Source organism: Pipistrellus hanaki (assembly GCF_964339955.1).
Source record: "Pipistrellus hanaki genome assembly, chromosome: 7".
Taxonomy (NCBI): Eukaryota; Metazoa; Chordata; class Mammalia; order Chiroptera; family Vespertilionidae; genus Pipistrellus; species Pipistrellus hanaki.
This window is the reverse complement of record NC_140509.1, coordinates 38,039,913-38,061,320: the sequence shown is the minus strand read 5'-3', so window position 1 is coordinate 38,061,320 and position 21,408 is coordinate 38,039,913. Positions and strand designations below refer to the sequence as shown.

Below are 21,408 nucleotides of genomic sequence, written 5' to 3'. Positions count from 1 at the left end.
AAGTGTACCTTTCACCTGCCTACTGTCATTCAGGCCCTTAGTCCTTTAATATTATTTTAAACATCAGACATGTAAACACTTTCTGCAGAGCCAAAGTAAGTCCCCATTTCATTATTTTAATGACATTTAGTAAAGTGATGCTAGAATACATTATTCTTAAGAGGGCACAACTCCCACATTGAATATTTAATATTTACAGGGATATGTTGCAAAGTGAAATAGCCCAAATATCCAAACTACTTAAGGCATATAAAGTAGGTCATCTGTATTTCAGAGTTCCACGTATACGTTAACACAGCACTTGCTCTATGACAATGTTAAAAAAAAAAAAAAAGTACAATCATCAGGGTTTATCACCACAACCTTATAGAAATCAGCTTTAATCCAGCAGCAGAAACTATCTGGAGTGGCACAATGACTTGGAAGCAGAGAAAGAAATGTTTAAATTTTTTTTTTGTATAAAAATCTGCTTAGATGTAAAACAATGCAAATATGCTTGATGTGCTTTCTATATAGAGAATATCATTTGTACTGTTGCAGAAATTAGAGACAATATCTTTCCTAAATGTCATCATATATCACAAATGATAAGCAAACAATATGAAGTCAGAAAAACTTTTCCTAGGAGTTTTGAAGAGTTAAGTTGTACAAAGCAAAAGTGCTTCAACCACTTCATCTGGAAATAAGTTTTACTCTATAGAGCTTTCCTTTTTCTTTTTTTTATTTTAGCTGAAATTATTTCCTCCATCCTTATCTTTTTTCTCCATACAAAAGTGGGAATAAGATGTGCAAAGCAGTACACAATTGTGGTATCTTTTTCTATACAGTATGATATTAAGGTGTTAAATTAAGCATGATTATAATCTTTAAAGTCTTTGCCATGCAAACTAGGTCAAGTATCATCTTAGTCATGTATATATTTAGCATTTACCTTAAAAAATTCAGTCTTCTCAGCTATGTACTTCAGATTGCCCGGAGTGAGGGGAGGTCTAATAACCACAGCTACTCTTCCCTGGTTTGGACTTAAGGGTTGCACAGGTTCCACACTATTGATGTTTTCCCCGGTGACCATGACCACAGACTGAGTCAATGCCACCAGGTCCATGACTAGTGAGATAGCGACACTCTGCACACTGAAATCACTTGCTTGGTTGCACGCATTCATTAGAGTCTGGAGCCACAATGGAGGCTGCACATGCTCACAGTCTGAAACAAAAGATGGAAGCCAACACAGTGCATCACACTAAACCTTCATATATACTCTAACTCCCCAGTTAATTTAAAATAACAAAGCTTACTACCTTTAGGTCTTGATCTGTTAACAAAACCAATGGCTTCTCCACTAGACTAGAAAATACAGCAGTAACAAAGACTCTCATAAACTTGTTTTTCATATGTACTTTTCTTATGCCAAGTTATACAATCTGTTTTCCTGTACTGAGATTGTGTATTAGTCAAACATTATGCAGTAATCACTGAACTGTGGGTATATACAAAAATTTACATAAAGGTAAATACATATACTAGTCATAATAAAGAAAAACAGTGAGAAAAGCAACAGTGGATCTAAATATTAGGTTCATTTTCTCCAAAGAATGGAGTTAATTTCCTTTTTAGTGTCTATTCACTTGTAAGAAAACTGTACAAGACTTCAAAATCACAAACTTTTCCAACATAATCTTCCCACGACAATATTGCATTTAAAAATATCTACAAAATTTAAAACACCTTAAAAAATTAACTGAAAACAAATCTCACTTTTAATATCTGAGTGCTCCTGGGTTAAAAAAAAAAATAGCATGCCATAGAAAATATTTGAATATGAATAAAATAAACTACCTTACCAGTCTCTGACTGTTCCGAATGTAACTCTGAGGTATGGTTCCCGTCTGCAATGTAAACTGGAAAACTTGAGCACTCCAGAAAGAGCTGGCAGGCAGCAAGGAAGGCAGAAAGGTATTCTTTTGAAGTTTTCTGTTTACTTATATTTCTATCTTTAACGTCTCCGTGTGAATCCCTGTCCCATTTTGAAGTGTCTCCTTGCTCTCGGCTGAGGTCCCCATGATGCTCTGTAGCCAAAGCTTGTGAGAAAGAGTTACTCTGGACAATGTAGAGGTTGATTAGTCTGGTGAGGAACTGCTGGACGTACTCCAAGCAGCACTGCATTGCAGTCTTTTGGATGGTCTTCCCACCTCGGGTTGCTGTCCCCTGAGTGACTAGGGAGGCAGGCTGGATGATGGTCTCTTCAGATCCCACAGTGGAAGCCGTTTCTGTCTCAGAGGATGTGCTACCAATTGGGATGGCAGCTGCTCCCTGCCCCTCACTCAGTTCTCTGTCAAGGTCGTCAGTTCGGTCTGCTTGATACTGTATAAATTCAGTGAATCCACTCTCTGATGACTGACTACTTGGTGGATTTTCTCCATCTTCAAACACTTCAGTAGGATTTTCAAGAGAAACTGATGATACCTGGAAGAGATGAAAAAGAACTGCTTAGTAGCTAAATGTATATATTAGGAATTAATAATTAGAAATGATCATGTTTGGGAAAAAAAATCAATTTTAGATTCCTCTTCACAACTTTATATATTCAGTTAAATCTTTTTTTTTTTTAAGAACTCTTTTAAAAAAATATATATTTTATTGGTTTTTTACAGAGAGGAAGGGAGAGGAATAGAGAGCTAGAAACATCAATGAGAGAGACCAATTGCCTCCTGCACACCCTGCATTGGGGATGTGCCCACAGCCAATGTACATGCCCTTGCCCAGAATCGAACCTGGGACCCTTTAGTCCACAGACCGACGTTCTATCCACTGAGCCAAACCAGTTTCAGCTATTCAGTTAAATCTTAAAATAGTTTCTACAATTGATTTATATGTCTATGATAATCAATAGGAAATATGAAAATGGTTTTAATGATTGTATCAATTTGTCATTCAGTAAATATTTTTCACTTTATGCTTAGCATAAAGTTATGTTCATGAGGGTAAAATATGTGAATGTACAAATTTCTAAGATTCATATCCTTTTTTTCAAAAGACTAAGAATTTATTCAATCTTCTTCATGAAAACACTTTCCTAATGTCTAAACAATATAAGGAATAAGAATTAGAAATAAAGTATAGTAGGTCATCTGCTCAGGACCACATAAGTGTGAAATTTGTCTGAAAAGTATAAAGTGCTATTTAAATGTTTGCTATTAACATTCTGACATTCTTTCAGTGAACAGTTACTGAATCTATGTTATGTGCTAGACACTGTATTGGGTACTAGGAATTAAAGGAATAGTTTATAATCTAGAGGATAAGATAGGAAACAACTAAAATATCAATAAATTAAAAAATGAAGCAGCTACTGCAGTAGAGCAGGAATGGGTAGACTTTTCCCTTCCTATGATAAGATTAGTACAGATCATTATGCATATTTTCTGGCCTAGTGTAAGTAAACAAAAGTCTCAGCATGAGTTTTCTGGGAGATTGTGCCAGAGCATCATTTGAATTTTAATAAAATCGCTCAAGATAAGCACTAAATGCTCTACTGCCACAAAGTGGGGCTTCACTCAATGTTCCTTGCTTCAGTGAATCACATCACCATTCATCAACCCAGGAAGTCAGAATAAAAAAGTTTAAAGATAGTTTAAGGAGCCTCTTGGACAACTTCAAGCATACAAACATCAGAATTATGGGGGTGCCAGAAGAGAGAGAGCATGATACTATTTGAAGAAATAATGACTGAAAACATCCCCACCTGGTGAAAGAAATAGACTTACAAGTCCAGGAAGCGTACATTACCCCAAACAAAAAGAATCCAAAGAGGACCACACCACATCATAATTAAAATTCCAAGAGCAAACAACAAAGAGAGAATATTAAAAGCAGCAAGAGTAAAACAGTTAATCACCTACAAGGGAGCACCCATATGATTGTCAGCTGATTTCTCAACAAAAATTATGCAGGCCAGCCGGGAGTGATGAGAAATATTCCAAGTGATGAACAGCAAGAACCTACAACCAAAATTACTCTACCCAGCAAAGCTATCATTCAGAATTGAAGGTCAGATAAAGAGCTTTACAGATAAGAAAAAGCTAAAGGAGTTCATCACCACCAAACCAGTGTTATATGAAATGCTGAAGGTATTCTTTAAGAGGAGGAGGAGAAGGAGGAGGAGGAGGAAGAGAAGAAGGAAAAAAAGGAAGAGGAAGAAGAAGAAAGTAAAGATAAAAATTATGAACAACCAATACATATCTATCAACAAGTGAATCTAAAAATCAAGTGAATTAAAAATCTGAGGAACAGAATAAACTGGTGAATATAATAGAATCAGGAGCATAGAAAGGGAGTGGACTGATAATTCTCAGGGGGAAAGGGCTGTGGGGGGTGCAGGAAGAGACTGGACAAAAATCATACATCTATGGATGAGGACAGTGGGGGGGAGATAAGGGCAGAGGGTGGGGTGGGAACCAGGTGGAGGGGAGCTATGGGGGGAAAAGAGGAACAATTGTAATAATCTGAAGATTTATTAAATTAAAAACAAAAAACAAACAAGGACAACTCCACAAATCCTGAATTTAGGTAACAAACATTGTATGCCAGAAATTTTAAAATCTTTATTGTAAGATAGTGCCACTGTAACTATATGATTTCATTAATATTTTCGTTAATTTTTGCTACAAATATTTTAATATTATAAACTTGAAAGCTTTTGAATTACTAATTTTGCCATAGATGTTTTGCAGAAGTTTAAGTATGTTACTAGTGCCAGATTAAAATCATTATAATTCTATTCAATGTCATAGAGTAAGCATTATGAATCTAGAAGAGATTCTGTATTTCAAGAAGAGCATGTAAAAAACCTAGTGTATACATATAAAAAGGACCAGTAAAGTTTAGATTATAAACATGTGGCTACTGAGCACTTGTAATGTAGCCGATCTGACAGAGGCACTAAATTTTTTATTTCAAGTGTTTTTGAAAAAAATTTAGAATTTGAACAAAGATGTGCTGCAGTGCAAAATACACACTGAAACTTTGAAAACTATGCAAAAAAGAATGTAAAATATCTAAATGTTTATATTGCATCAATTTTATGATTACTTGTTGAAATCATAATAAATTATCTACAAAGGCCTAAATAAAATATAATTAAATTTTTTTTTTCCTGTTTCCTTTTACTATTTTAAAAGTGACTACCAGAGTCCTGGTGAGTCTGGTTCAGAGGTTTGAGCATTGGCATAGGCCCGCAGACCGAATTGTCTCAGGTTTGATTCCCAGTCAAGGCCATGTACCTTGCTTACAGGCTCAATCCCTGGCCCCGGTCAGGGATCCCGGGGAAGCAACCAATCAATATGTCTCTTACATACCAATGTTTCTTTCTCTTTCCCCCTCCTTTCTTCCTTCCACTAAGAAAAAAATCAATGGAAAAAATACTGAATGAGGATAAAAAAAATAAAAATGGCTACCAGAAGTTTTAAAATTACATATGTTGCTGGCATTATATTTCTATTGAAAAGTGCTGATATAAACTGTTAAATTGCATTAGAGCCAAAGCCTGCCCTACATAATGGTCTACTGCCATACATTTGGATCTATGCAAGATTCACTAAATCATTTGGTATATGTCTTTACTCAGATATTGTTCTGCTTTGAAGAAATAAACAGTTGACCCTTAAACAACATAGGGAGATGGGAGATGTCAACCCCCTGCCCTATGAACAGTTGAAATACATGTATAATTTTTGCTTCCCCCCCAAACTTAACTAGTACTAGTAACAGCCTACTGTTGACAGGAAACCTTACAGATAACAGAACAAGTCTATTAGCACATAGTTTGTAGGTTATATGTATTACATACTGTGTTCTTACAATAAAGCTAAAGAAAATGTTAAGAAACCATAAGAAAAATGCATATATAGTACTAAACTATAATTTTTAAAATATATTTTTATTGATTTCAGAGAGAAAAGGAGAGGGAGAGACAAGGAATCAAACAATGACCTCCTGGTTCATAGGTAGAAGCTCAACCACTGAGCCACGCTGGCTGAGCTATAATGTATTTTCGGATAATGTAAGTTTGTACCATCTGTCAATACCTACATCAACATTATCGTATATAACACAACACATTATAGATCTTATAGATATTAATAACATTAGACATCAAAAATGGAAAGATAATGTGAAGAAGAAATTCATAATTATCTACTGGTATAATTCATACATTAATAACAAAGCAGCATCAATAACCACTGCTTTATGGTAACTTAGAGTAATCAATATGATTGCTTCATGGTAGCCTCGCCTATATACTAATAAATAAATCACTATAAAATTTTATGGCGTACAGTATTAAAGTCATGATGTTCTATCAAGGTTCTCTTCTCTTCCATAGAGTACCCTGTGCCTTGAAGGCCCTTATGATCTCCTGACCTAGAGGCTGAATTGGAGACATTGTATTTGAGGGCAGTAGACACTTCCAGCGTTTTGATATTTAATAGGTGGAATTCTGGGGAGTCAGAGGCATTGTCCAATATTAAACAATACTAGTAAAAGGCAATCCCTTACTGGCAAGGTAAGGGTCAAAGCAGCGACGGAGCCAATGCAAAGAAAGGATTCTCATTTTTCAAGTCTTCTTGTTCTACAGTGAAAAGACCGGCAGCTGGTGTTTATCTTCCTCCTTGAAAGCTCAGGGTTCAGCAGCTTTATAGACAAGGACAGTCCTAATCTATATCTGACTGTATTTACACAGAGTAATGTTAGCTTATCCCTTCCTGCCTTAATGCCTGGTGTTCACATTTCTTCCTCAGTAATAAATGTCCTTTGGGGGTGTATTTCCCCAGAATAGGGCACTTTCATCTGCATTAAAAACCTGTTAGGCAGATATCCTTTCTCCTACATAATTTTCTTAATAGCGTCCAGGATCTTATCTGTTGCCTCTTGGTTGGCAAAAACTGCTTCAGCTGTTATCTTGAAGTTATAAACCTCTTTCTAAAATTATTCTCTAGCTTCATGGAAGGACCTGGAGAGTATTATGCCAAGCAAAATAAGCCAGTCATAGAAAGATAGTATCACATGTTCTCACTTATATGTCATATCTAATGAACAAAATAGATCCAGAGTCAGAAGCATGGTACAGACTGTCAAATGTAAGGGAAGGCAAGGATAGATGGGTTGGAAAGGATCAACCAAAGAACTTGTATGCTTATATTCATAACCCATGGACACAAACTATAGGGTAGTAAAGGCCTGGGGCAGGGAGGCGGCCTAGAAAGGGTCAATGAAGTAAAAAGGGGACATATATAATACTTACAACAATAAAGATTTAAAATAATAAATATATAAAATTATTCTGAAGCTTTAGAGCCTTCACCTTCCTTTCACTTTAATTTATCAGGTACTGACTTCACCTTTTCTTGATACATATTAGGTTCCAGAGATATGCCTTTCTTATAGCAATCTTGCACCCACATAAAAGTTGAATTTTCAATAAGAGTGAAGATATTTGCAAGGTTTTTGCTCCTGTTGGCACAGGTATAGTGGCTACTTCACAAATTTTTTTTTCTTTTCTTTTTTTAAACAATGGTCTTAATGCTGGATTCATTTATTTTGAAATGGAAGGGAACCACAGCTGCAAATCTCAATCTACGAAACATACCAAGCAAGTCAATTTTGTCTTGTAATGTCATGACTTTTCTCTGCTTCTTGGGAGCACTTCCAGTATCACCAGTGGCATTTTCTATGGGTCTCATGGTGTTATTCAAGGCTTATGGTATTGCACTAAACATGGTAAAAGATACGCAAGCGCCATGAGATCATGTTTTTACTTCAATATGCAATTTATTGCAGAGAAACTGCTTACAAAGAGATATTAGATGATTAGCGTCAGAGAGCGTTTTAAGTGGATACTTGCAACACTTGCGCTCACTGTAAGAGCAACAGGATGTGGCTATGAAGTTATAACAGTAATACAGTATGTACTAGAATTAACTTTATTACTTATGTTTATTTTTGTGTGTTTTTTTAATTCTCACCTGAGGATATTTTTTTCATTGATTTCTAGAGAGTGGAAGGGAGTAAGGAGGGCAAGGGAGGAGAGAGACAGAGAGAGTGAGTGAGGGAAGGAGGAAGGGGGAGAGGAAGAGAGAGATGAGAAACAGATCTATTAGCTGCCTCCTGTATATGACTGACAACGGGGGATGGAACCCACAACCTGGGTATGTTTCCTGACCAGGAATCAAGCATGCCAACTTTGGTGTATTGGATGATGCTCCAACAAACTAAGCCATGCTGGACAGGCCATGTTTATTGATAAATTTTAACTTTTTAATAATAGATCACTATCTCCAGGCCCAGTCTGAAGTCTGGCATGCATTGTCCCTCCTAAAGGCACAAAATTCACTTTATCAAGTATACTATCAAGTGAAATGAACATGTAACATCATTTTTCTTTTATGAGGATCAACATATATTTTATGCATTCATGATGTATCTAACTTTTGCCTAATTTTGTCATTTCTAAGCTACAGGTTCATCTGTGAGTTTTTTCAAATTGTTGCAAATCTCCCAAAATTTTATATTTATTGAAAAAAAATCTGTGTATAAGTGGACCTACACAGTTCAAACCCATGTTATTTAAGGGTCAACTGTAACTGGTCTAAGAGCAAAATTAACAACTAACATTACCTTTTTGTCTTCCCATTCTTTGACTGAGTTGTTCTGCCCACTTGGAAACTGTACAACACCTCCAGTGCTGGCAGCTAACAGTGGAGGCTGAACTTTGCTAAGAATCTTTGAGCAGAGCCTTAGTGAATCTGTGAGTTCAGACAAATGCAATGTCTGGAGATGGCTTGTCAGGGCAGAAATCATCCTGAGCAGCAACTGGGGCAAGTGTTCTGTTTGGATTTCAATATAAGTCTCCTGAAAATAAAAGTGAAGTGACAAAAGTTTAAATATGTAATCCAAATGTTATTATTTCAATTTTTAATCTATATAACAAAGGAAATGTTTTTTACTCATTTGTAATATATGTATCATGCTCTTAATTAACATTATACCATTTCATTATTAGTGATAAAAAATTTATATTCCCAAATTCTCAATTTAAGTATTTCAAAGCATATATGATAAAACAATCCCCATTTTATTTGCTACATTATTAAAATTATAACAAAAGTGAATACAAAGGCTGAATGTCATACCTGACACAGCACCCTCATACTTCTAGTAGGCTTCAAAATGAGAAAGCAAAGCATTTAGGAGAGAAAAAGGGAAAAGATTCCCAAAAGTTGTCATTTAATAGACTCATTAATAAATATAAATACATCATCATTAGACTATTTTACACTAGAAATTTAAGATTTAAATAACATGCAATTATGAAGTATATTCCATGTATCATATAAGACTTGTACATGTATCGTACATATGTGTTACAAGACAAAACAGTTGGAAAATTTTATGAAATAAAGCTAAGCCAAAAGGGGAAAAAATTAATATTAAAGATAAAATTTATTTGAAAATAAAGTTTGTCTTCAACATGAAATATCTAAACTATATTAGTAAGATTTCCTCAATAATTTTTACCAAGGTCACCTTACCAAAGAAACTATATCCAACAAAAAATCCACCAGGAGGCAGAAATTGGTCAGCTGAAACTCAGATGACTCACTATCTCCAGGCCCAGTCTGAAGTCTGGCATGCATTGTCCTCCTAAAGACACAAAATTCACTTTATCAAGTATACTATCAAGTGAACATGTGACAACATCATTTTTTTTTTTATGAGGGTCAATTCAGCAGTGGGACACACAGAGTAACATTCTTATGATGAAGTATATTCCCAGGAAACCACTGTACCTCTAGGTGGAAAATTCCCAGAGCAAGACTCCTAGGTTTAATCTCTCTCTATAACTCCATCCTGTATTTCCAATGGATCTCACTTTTGGGGACTTATTTCCTATTGTTCCCACTACAGATTTCATCTTCTAGTTAAAAAGGATTATTTGTTGCTTTATTTCTCATGTCAGGGTCTTTGCTGAAACACACTTGTCCACCTGGACTTTCACCCTCCCTCAACCTCATTCTCTCATTTACAGAATGCTTCTGTCCTTCAAGATTTAAGATCAAATGTAACCTCCTCCAGGAAGCCTCTTTTGATCCAAGCAGTAGAGATCATTACTCCAACATTTACACAAATAATATTAATCCTAAATGACCATCTACTGCCTTACACTCTGAAGACACAAGTGAAAAATAATATGGTATTATTTTTCCTAACCAGCAAGAAATAAAACCACATAGATAAATAAATGTAACAATGTTACAGTACAGGAAAAGTTGATTGTGATGAGAGACTAACGGGACTCATGGAAGGCTACTGAAAAGTGGGTGACCTCTATATAGGACAATACCAGATGGGCAGAAGACAAAATTATGTTTCAAGAAATAGCATAAGTGCAGCATGAAAGTTAATGTATGTGCAGGGACTAGTCCAAGTTACCTAAAAAAGGATGGATGTGTATGTTTGTAAATGAGAAATGAAGGCCAGGGGGCAAAAAGACACTCATAATTCCTTGGCATTCCTATCACATTTTAATCTCTCTACTAAGGCATTTGTAGGTTTTAATTTAATACTAGGAATATGTATGTGCATATCTTACTTGTTCAATGGTCTTAGGCTCTACAGCAGCAGTTTTCAATCTGTAGGTCGTGACCCACAGGTTGAGAACCGCTAGCAGGGTCGCCTAAAACCATTGGAAAACACAGATATTTACATTACGATTCATTAACAGTAGCAAAATTACAGTTATGAAGTAGCAATGAAAATAATTTTATGGTTGGGGGTCACCACAACATGAGGAACTGTATTAAGGGGTCATGGCATTAGAAAGGTTGAGAACCACTGCCCTAGGGGGTGAAGGGCTTTTATTACTCAATAGTGATAATATAGCTAGTTCTATGGCTTTAAAAAACACAAATGTGACACTAAGAAATTTTCTGTTATTTAATGTGGGAATCATTTTGGGAATGTGTTCTAAGGCATCAACCACAAATATGCTATTTTCTCTACAGTAAAAACCAAACTGGATTAGTATAGATTGGAGAGGGAAAATTTTTCATGTATGCTAGTGGCTAAATAACTTACCTCTGAACTATTCAATTCTAAGATTATATAATCAATAATTCTCTATTCTAGAATAAAAAGGTAGAGCCAGATTATGGCTATTAAATATATATAAATAGTAGTGGTAAAATGTACAAGAAAAATCTTTCCATTAGATTGAAGAACTTAAAAAACAAACAAAGGCTGGCTTTGAATACTTTTAAATTAAAATGAAAGAAAACAGTTTAACATACCTACAACATTCTTCAAACCAACGTGCCACATAATCCCACATATAATAAGGCTCAAAGGAATTAAAGAGAAGGTTGGCAGTTTTAATCAGCTCTGCTGTTTTCTTATTTTCCCTTAATTTACTAAAAAAGGAAAAGAAAAACTAATAAATATTAGCATTTATATTTTCAAATTTAAATTTTAGTACAATGTTGTTAAGGTGTACATATTCCTAGACAGTTGTTAGAACATTTGCCATGTAAGAAAATTAGAACATATAATTTGTATCTACTGCCACTCTTTTATTACATTCTAAGAAATTACTTTTCCAAATATGAGTTTTTGTAACTCAACTGTATGATCAAAGATAAAAAATTAGGCTTGCATAAGAAAAAAAAAAAAGAAAAAAAAAAGCTGCCCTTCCAGCAAAAGAAAAGGAAATTTTTTTGAACTATTTTGAGTATCTGACTCTTAATTTGGCATTAAATTACCTTGTTTATCTTGGCATATATAAATTGAGTAGTGATTTGATTTTGACAGCCTTGATTCTAAGGTACGTAACTTTGCTTTCCTGTAAGATTTACTTAAGAAAGGTTAAGTTTATTTGTTAAGTTTAAATCTAATATTCTTAGCTTGAAAAGCAAAACAGCAAAAAAAACCTAATACTATATATAGCCATTATTACTGAAGTCCTATCAGGGAAAATAACTTTATTATTGCTAGTGGGAATCCTTTAGCTTATTAATTACCCACTTACCTATCTCCTGCCACCTGCCTTACAATAAAAATAATCATTTTTATATATAGTGAGGTATTGTCAGTGCATCTAGCAAGTTGCAAGACATATCCCCACATTAAAGACTAATTAAATACTCTACAAGACAATATAAATTATCAGAGTACAGAATAAAGTAGTGTATCAGTTTAGTCAATATTAATTTCTCAAACAAAAATTACAGGATATATTTACTAAAAAATCAAAAACTGCCTATTATTATGTTTTAATATATAAAATTATGTTTTAGGGAAAGCTCAGGTTATCTGTTTTACCAAGGAAACACTAATGAAATAAAAATTATGTAAAATAAATTGTAGTCTTAGAACCTTTGTCGTATTACAATGAAACTTCAAAGTAGTAGGCTGCTTAAAGTTCAGAAGAAATTTTAAAAGTAAAATTTTGCCAACATTTATCTATCACTGACTTAGAGAGGAGGACATGCTAATTTTATATGAGTTATCCTAGGCATTAAAAAATGTGGTTAGCCGTGGGGCTCCTGCAAAATCAACCAGTCAAAATGTCTCTCACATCAATGTTGTTGTTTTTCTCTCTCTCTTACTCATCTCTCCTCTTCCATCCCTTTCCCCCTCTCTAAAAATCAATGGGAAAAATATCCCCAGGTGAGGATTAAAACAACAACAAAAATGTTTATATCTACCTGAAAAAGAAATAACCCTAACTTAAAAAAAAGTTCTTTAAAGAACATCTGGTACGCTTTGATTCACTTAACTCTGTGTTCAAGTCATAAGTCATGCCATGCTTAATTTTTTGGTAATCTACCTGCTTAATTGAGCATGATCCTTGCTAAAGGGTGGTTCCATCTGAAGATCCAATTCTGCTTTGCACTGAGAATGCAATGTTCTAAAAACTTCAATTAGGACATCTTCTAGAATTACAGGTCCTAAAATTAATATACATATTAAAGACAGAATTAATTAGCATTGGCAAATCATGATTATCTAAAAATTGGTCGAAGTAAAGAATTCTTTAAAACAAGTATTTTTTAAAATGAATTAATTGGGGTGACATTGGTTTATACAAGTAAGTAGATTTCTAGTATACAATTCACCTGTATATGCATGGTACTATGTTGTTTACCACTCCAAGTCTCCTTCCATCACCATTTATCCTGCCCTTTCCCTCTCTTACACATCCTTTCCTTTCCCTTTAGCAATCACCAGGCTGTTTTCTGTGTCCAAGTATTTTTTCTTTGCTTAATCCCTTCATCCTTTCTCACCCAGATCCCAACTCCCTCTGCCCAAATAGCTGTCAGTCTTAAAACAAGTATTTTTTTCTACAATAGTTTCTTTTTCCCCAGAGAAACTAAACTTCACATTATGATAACCTAACAGTAAAATAGAGCAAATGCTTATTTAACTTTAGGCTGACATAACAGAAATTACACAATCAGGGAAATTGTTTTTGTCAATTAATAGTTGTTACTTTGGAAAATTTAACTTTTTGAGTTTTAGTTTCTCATTTAGAAAGAGGATAATAATACCAAGCTTACATAAAGGTTGTTAGGGTCATGAAAAGTATTTGTAAGGTGGGTAGCATAATTCCCAGGATATAATCATTATTCAGTAAATGATAGTAATATTACTACTATCTTAAAATTAATTTAAGTAATATAAGAAGGAACAGCCTAAACCAATTTGGCTCAGTGGATAGAGTGTAGGCATGTGGACTGAAAGGTCCTGGGTTCGATACCTTGGTTGTGGGCACATTCCAGGTGGGGGGTGTGCAGGAGGCAGCTGATCGATGTACCTCTCTCTCATTGATGTTTCTAACTCTCTATCTCTCTCCTTTCCTCTCTATAAAAAATCAATAAATTAAAAAAAAAAGGAACATGGCTTACCTTTATTGCTATAATAGATAGCAATTTCCTTAAAAAAAAAAATTCCTGTGCTTCAATATATTAATGCATAATAGCTAAAATAAACTCCTGAAGTCATTGATACAACTCATTTTAAATTTTTTATTTTTAAGAAATTAGGTATTATGTTATTTTACTTTCTGTGCTAATATTTATGCTTTTTATTAATTTTTGTCCTAGGTGCCATAAATAACTTCCCAATAGATTGATTACATAAGAAATATATAATGAAGGAAGGAAAAATACACAAGACAAAGCAAGAGTGGGGAAAAAAGTTGAGGGATACAACCCAAGTACTTTTGCTCAAGTCCTTGAATACTGTGAACTATAACAGCTATGCCTGGCTAGTGTGGCTCAGTGGTTGACTCTTGACCCATGAACCAGGAGGTCAGGGTTTGAATTCTGACTGGGGCACATGCCTGGGTTTTGGGCTCGATCCAGGGCAGGTGTAAAGGAGGCGACCAATCAATGATTCTCTCTCATCACTGACATTTCTATTTCTCACTCTCTCCCTTCCTCTCTGAAATCAATTTTTAAAAAGCAAACATATTTACAAGACAGTCATGACATATCATAAATGTTTCAGTTTCAGTAACTTAATAAAGATTAAGAAAATTTTAGATAGCATCTTTGAAATGATTTCTCTGCTATACACACAGATAACATACCAGTTGGATACTACTTTTTAACATCTCGAGTGAATGTTAGGTAAGAAATTGTTAAGAATATGTATTTAAAGGTATTCTGAAAATACAGCAATTTTTCTAAATAACAACTTAGCCTTATTTTTATTGTGAAAGAATACAAAACATGTGATCTTATTACCTAGCTCAGGTTTGTCCAGTAAACTGATCAAAATACGAAAAGGTTTTAGATCCTGTGTTAAAGTGGTCTCTTCTCCAAATCCATTCATGTGTAAGATCCCCACCATTGCCTTTAAAAAGAAAAAGTACATTAGCCATTTAAATAAACAGTTTTCAAATAATTTTTTCAAAAGAAAAATATTTTTAATACAACCATATGTAACAGAGATTTACATCGCCTATTGCTTTTCTGAAGTTTTCAATGAAGTTGGCTTTATCCTTCCACTAGGGGAAAAATATGTTAGATTCGTTTTTCTTGAGAAGAAAAAAGTGCTTATATTTTTTTCTAGAAAAAAAGTGGAAAGTTAAAAAAAATCTAGAAAATAAAGTTATTAATTATTTGATTTATTGCCCAAAAGATAAGAATATTTCTATTTAAGATAATCAATGTGCACCAAATTATGCCACAGCATGTGGTATATCTGTCAGTATACATTTTCCCATTGGTGACTCCAGACCATCTATATTCGTATAACCTCCTTCATTTAAAAATGTTTCAGATACAGTATGCTATGTATTTCCTTATTTTACTTTGAGATATCCTGAATAAATAAAATTGATGTAAAAATAATATAAAATAAATCTATAGTTCATTTTAACATTTCCATTACAAAAATAATTTTACCAAACATTTAGATTTCTGTTGCAAACCCAAATTTCCCCGGGGCTTCAGAGGAAATAACACAGATCATGACTCATTTTTGGAAAAGCTCCAAGTTTCATAGGGCAGACAGGTGAGACGCTGCAACTATATTTTAATAAAGTCATAAAAACAAACTAAAAAAAAAAAAATGAAATCTCTGGACTTACTCAGAAGTGATTCAATGTTAAGATTATTTATTCATTTTATTGTGGTCATTTGCTTATTATCGTCACTCAGGAAGTTTGTGAGGCTTGTCTTTACCTCTTCAATTATGAATTAATTCAATTAAGGTAGAACCTTGTCTTACACTTGTTGAGCAACTCTAATGGTCATAGTAACCAAAATGAAAATATTCATTACCTGGACCAACAAATCTTTTGAAAAGGTAGTAAAATAGTAAGTGGCATGTTCTTCAGGATTACTGTGTCTTGTGCTTCTGGGTCCTATGATAGCACCGTTGTTATCAAAACCTCCACAAAAATAAATTGCAAAATAAATTAAAATTCTCAAACCTGTTGTTCACTAACACCAAAACAGCAAATATCTCAAAACTAAACACTTACCGATTAGTAGCCCAATCAATGTCAGCAAGAGAGATCATTTTAGATAGTTTAATAAAGGAAAACCAATTCAATATGGAAGTGAATATCATATATGTTTCTTTATAGAAATCTTATAAACAGTGAAATAACTGCAGCCAAAAAATTAAGTGATATTGTGTCTGACTCCAAGTGGTAATGAGTTGTGAAGTCAGGGCAAACAATGACGAAAAGTAATGAAGAACAAAGTGTGCATGATGCTTTATTGCCTTAGTGAGAGACTGGTACTATGTGTGGGTCAGTAGGACTAGTCCTGATTCCTTTGATGACTTAAAAATTTTAGAATTACCGTAGCCGAAATTGGTTTGGCTTAGTGGATAGAGCGTCGGCCTGCAGAATGAAAGGTCCCAGGTTCGATTACAGTCAAGGGCATGTACCTTGGTTGCAGGCACATCCCCAGTAGTGGGTGTGCAGGAGGCAGCTGATTGATGATTCTCTCTCATCAATGTTTCTAACTCTCTGTCCCTCTCTCTTCCTCTCTGTAAAATTCAATAAAATATATTTTTTTAAAATTTTAGAATTAGCCGAAACCGGTTTAGCTCAGTGGTAGAGCGTCAGTCTGTGGACTGAAAGGTCACAGGTTCGATTCCGGTCAAGGGCATGTACCTTGGTTGCGGGCACATCCCCAGTAGGGAGTGTGCAAGAGGCAGCTGGTCGATGTTTCTCTCTCATTGACGTTTCTAGCTCTCTATTTCTCTCTCCCTTCCTCTTCTGTAAAAAATCAATAAAATATATTTTTTAAAAAAATTTTAGAATTAGAAGGATAAAGGGAGGGAAAGTGGGAGACATCTATAATACTATCAACAATAAAAATATGTAATTAAAAATTTTAGGAATTATGTCTTTATTTTGATTAAGTTATTCTTTGTCTACATATTTAAAGTAGATAAATATCAACTTATAAGGGCAGAAAAGCTTATCAAAAAAAATCATGACTTATGAATTAGCCTCTTCAACTAAGAAGTATTCGAAATTTCTTCAAATACACAATTGTTTACATTTTAATTGTCTATTTAAGCAAATTGTTTAGTTTCTTCATTTAGGACATACATACAACTTGATAATATTTATGTATAGGAAACTTTCCTTCATCTATTCCCAGCTAAGACCACACATGAAACACTTACCTAGAAGCCATGCATAAAGTCTTCGGTTCAGAGACATGTCCCTCCTTAGTACTACGTGAAGGGCTGCTGACAAGATCCTGATCATATCTGGTCGAGTGGCCTGAAAAAATTAGGAATGTGATTATATTTAATCACATATAAAAACATTGTTTCCCTCTTTAAAAAACAAAACACACACCTTATAATACATTCAGAAGTTTATTTTATTAAAGGAAACCTGGTTTTAGTTAAAAAATAATAATAATAAAAGTAAAGTTAAAAGAAAGGTGAAAGGAAGCCTGTAAATTGATGTTAGGTTTTATTATTTGTTTTTTCTTTTTTATTTGTTGTTTTTATAAATCTTTATTTTAGAAAGTATTACATATGTCCCTTTTTCCCCCCATTGTCCTCTCCTCCCCCTCTCCGCTAAGCCTTCATTACTCTATTGACTGTGTCCATGGGTTATGCATGTATACATATGAGAATTGATGTTAGTTTTAATAATGTACTAAATAATAAATTTAGAATAGAAGCTTGGAGTGTGATCACTAGAAAGTAACGTTGAAATCAATTAGTTAACAATCATTCTCGAATAAAAGAAAAAGTTTCGCCGAAACCAGCTTGGCTCAGTGGATAGAGCGTCGGCCTGGGGACTGAGAGGTCCCGGGTTCGATTCCAGTCAAGGGCATATACATTGGTTGCGGGCACAAACCCAGTAGGGGGTGTGCAGGAGGCAGCTGGTCAATGTACCTCTCTCATTGATGTTTCTAGCTCTCTATCCCTCTTCCTTCCTCTCTGTAAAAAATGAATAAATTTCAAAAAAAACAAAACAAAAAATCAAAAGTTTCACAGGGCCTAAGTACTTAGCCTAATGTAAAAGCCTGGTTAGTGCCCAAGTTGGATAAAGAAGTGACCTCCCTTTAATCACAAACTAGTGACCATCCTACCTTATAAAAGAGCAATATGCAAATTAACCATCACTCCCCTCAAGTCACGCCCACCACCCACTCCCACCAGCCAATCAGAGCGAGTATGTAAATTAGCACCAGCCAAGATGGCTGCAGCCACAGAGAGCAGTTGAGAGAGGCTTGGGTTTCCTCAGCAACGGAAGCCAAGCTTTCCACATACCCTGGCCAGCCTAGGCCTCCACTCAAGAATACAAAGTTTCAATTACAGAAGATACAAGAACCCCAATAGAAATGGCTAACAGCCACAGAACAAGCAGGGGGCTTGGCTCTGCTCCAGGCTACAAAGTTTCAATTGTATAAGGTAAATAAATTCCAGATAGCAGGGCCTCCACTTGGGTCACCAGAGGGCATGGCCGGCCTGCAAATTACAACAGGCCCTTCGCCCAGGAAGCCCCACACCTCAAGGGAACCTCCACCCTGATCTGGGACACCCTTCAGGGCAAACCAGCTGGCCCCCACCCATGCACCAGGCCTCTATCCTATCTAATAAAAGAGTAATATGCAGATTGACCATCACTCCAACACACAAGCTGGCTGCCCCCATGTGGTCAAAGACCCTACCCTCATGTGGACACAAGATGGCCAGCAGGGGAGGGCAGTTGGGAGGCACCAGGCCTGCAAGGGAGGGCAATTAAGAGGGACCAAGTCTGCAAGGGAAGGCAATTGAGAGGGACCAGGTCTGCAAGGGAGGGCAATTGGAAGCAATCAATCCTGCAGGGTAGGGCAGTTAGGGGTGGCCAGGCCGGTAGAGGTGGGAAGTTGGGGGCAAACAGGCTGGCATAGGAGCAGTTAGACATCAATCAGGCTGGCATAGGAGTGGTTAGGGGGTGATCAGACTGGCAGGCAAAAGCATTTAGGGGTAATCAGGAAGGCAGGCAGGCGAGCAGTTGGGAACCAGCAGTCCTGGATTGTGAGAGGGATGTCTGACTGCCTGGGCAGTTTAACATCCCTCGAGGTGTCCCAGATTGGAGAGAGTGCAGTTTAGGGTGGGTGTCATAGCAACCAGTCATTCTGCTCTTCAGTCGATTTGCATCTTAAGCCTTTTATTACATAGGATCGGTATTAATGTTTTACCTGACTCATGTGGAATGGAAAACAGAAAAGTATGAGGTCCAGTGTGCTTCTCTGTACAAGTACACTTGAGTCCTGCACCGAGGTACTTACTGCTTCTACCTAAAATGAAAGAACCTTTAATATCTTATCTACTGTTACACTGGGAAATGTTTCATGTGAAAGATGTAACAACTCTTCAGTTTCTTCCATAAATAAAAATATGCTTCTGAGCATCTTATCAATAATTAAATATATTTACATTATTTTGAATAGGAAAATATATCATGATGGTTTAAAAATTAAGCACAAAAGAGTATACAGCAAAAAGGTTCTCTCCCATCTCCATCTTTCAACCATGCATCCAATTTCCTTTTTTGCAAGCAACCAGTATTACTAGTGAATACTTTCTGCAAGTATAAGTAAACAAAAATGTATAGGCATATATCCAAAGCTCTGCCGTTTCCATTTAAAAATATATTTTGGAGATTGTTCCTTATCAGAACATAAAGTACTATATTATTCTTTATGGCCACAGAAGTACTTTATTTCATAGATAAACTCTATTTAACTAGGTTCCTAGAGATAGACATTTATACACTTTGCAAACATTTATTGTTGTAAATAATGCTGCAATATACTTACGTAATATACAAATACATCCCTCAAAGTAGTGTTGCCAGGTCTTAGGGTATACTCAATTGCAATATAAAAAGTGTGATGCTTTCTATTAAGGTTACATATATTTATATTCCTACCAGCTATGTGTGACAGTTTCTGTTTTTCCATGTTTACCCATTCGTTTTTTATTTTTGTCAATCTGATATATGAAAACTAATATCTTGGTATATTTAAATTTTTATTTCTCTTATAAAATTGAGTGCCTTTTCATGTTTAAATTATTCTTATTTCTTAGGTACATTATCTGTTCAAATGCATTCTTCCACTATATTCCACAAAGTGATCGTACCTCTTTCAATATTAGGGAGATTAGTTCTTTTTGTGTAGCAAATGGATTTCCAATTGTGGAATTTGCCTTTCAAAAAAAATTTAAGAAATTATTTGTTTAAAACTTTCATTAAATAATTAAAAGGAGCCCAACGGCGTGGCTCAGTGGCTGAGCGTCGTGGGTTTCCAGTTAGGGCCTATGCCTGTGTTGTGGGCTCGATCTTGAGTGTGGGGTGGCAGCCAATCAATGATTCTTTCTCATCATGGATATTTCTCTCTCTCTCTCTCCCTCTCCTTTCCTCTCTGAAATTAATGTAAAAAAATTTTTTTTAAATAATAATTAAAAAGAAATGTAAAAATCAATACATTTGAAGATCAACATAAAAATGATGTAGCCATTTTGGAAAATAATTTGTCAGTTTCTTGTACACTTAAATATACATTACAAGAAAATGTAGGAGTAAATTTTTGTGACCTTGGAATAGACACAATTTATTAGGTATTATATAACACCAAAAGCACAATGACAAGAGAAAAACATGAATTGGACTTGATCAAAATGAAAACTTTTGTGCTTCATAGGACACAATTAAGAAACTGAAATCCTGGTCAGTGTAGCTCAGCTGATTGAAGCTGTCCCATACCCCATTCAATTCCCAATCAGGACACATATCCAGGCTGCAGGTTTGATCCCTGGTGGGATGCATACAGGAGGCAACAAATCCATGTTTCTCTCTCACAGGAGTGTTTCTCTCTCTCTCCTCTCCCTCCCTCTTTTGAAAATCAATTTAAAAAGAAAACATATCCTCAGGTAAGGATTAAAAAAAGGAAGCTGACAAGATAATCCACAGAATGGGGAAAAATATTTTCAAGTCATACACACATAAAAGGTTTAATATTCAAAATAAAGAACTCTCACAACTCAACAAGAAAAAGAGAAATAACCCGATTTAAATAATGAGCAAAACTTTGAATAGACAATTCTCCAAAGAACATATAAAAATGGTCCAAAAGTACAAGAAAATACTCTCAATATTATTAGTCATTAGGGAAATGCAAATCAAAACTACTTCACACCCAGGAGGATTGAGCATAATATAAAGATGATATAAAGACCACTTATTTGCTTGAATAACAGGTAATAAAAATAACATTTAAGTACCAAGTTCCTTTCCAAAAAAAAAAAATTCTGAAGAATTTAAAAACAATAATTACTGATTAGTTTTGTCTTTGTTTCCTTGATGAAAAATGT

General features: G+C 35.0%; 1 protein-coding gene across 9 annotated transcripts in view; it reads right to left on the bottom strand.

The window, feature by feature from the left end:
- Window positions 1-21,408, bottom strand: part of DOP1A (DOP1 leucine zipper like protein A) — a 73,169-nt gene that overhangs the window by 35,958 nt on the left and 15,803 nt on the right. For 6 of the 9 annotated variants that reach the window (XM_084890609.1, XM_084890602.1, XM_084890605.1 and 3 more), the window contains exons 7-17: window positions 19,233-19,331; window positions 17,212-17,311; window positions 15,846-15,955; window positions 14,805-14,913; window positions 12,884-13,004; window positions 11,349-11,468; window positions 9,591-9,702; window positions 9,192-9,221; window positions 8,677-8,910; window positions 1,845-2,466; window positions 932-1,206 (exon numbers count right to left, since the gene is read on the bottom strand). In XM_084890609.1, the coding sequence (XP_084746735.1) occupies window positions 932-1,206; window positions 1,845-2,466; window positions 8,677-8,910; window positions 9,192-9,221; window positions 9,591-9,702; window positions 11,349-11,468; window positions 12,884-13,004; window positions 14,805-14,913; window positions 15,846-15,955; window positions 17,212-17,311; window positions 19,233-19,331 (1,932 nt within the window). The remainder of the gene's footprint in view (window positions 1-931; window positions 1,207-1,844; window positions 2,467-8,676; window positions 8,911-9,191; window positions 9,222-9,590; window positions 9,703-11,348; window positions 11,469-12,883; window positions 13,005-14,804; window positions 14,914-15,845; window positions 15,956-17,211; window positions 17,312-19,232; window positions 19,332-21,408) is intronic. The other 3 variants (XM_084890603.1, XM_084890606.1, XM_084890608.1) reach the window with 1 other exon arrangement.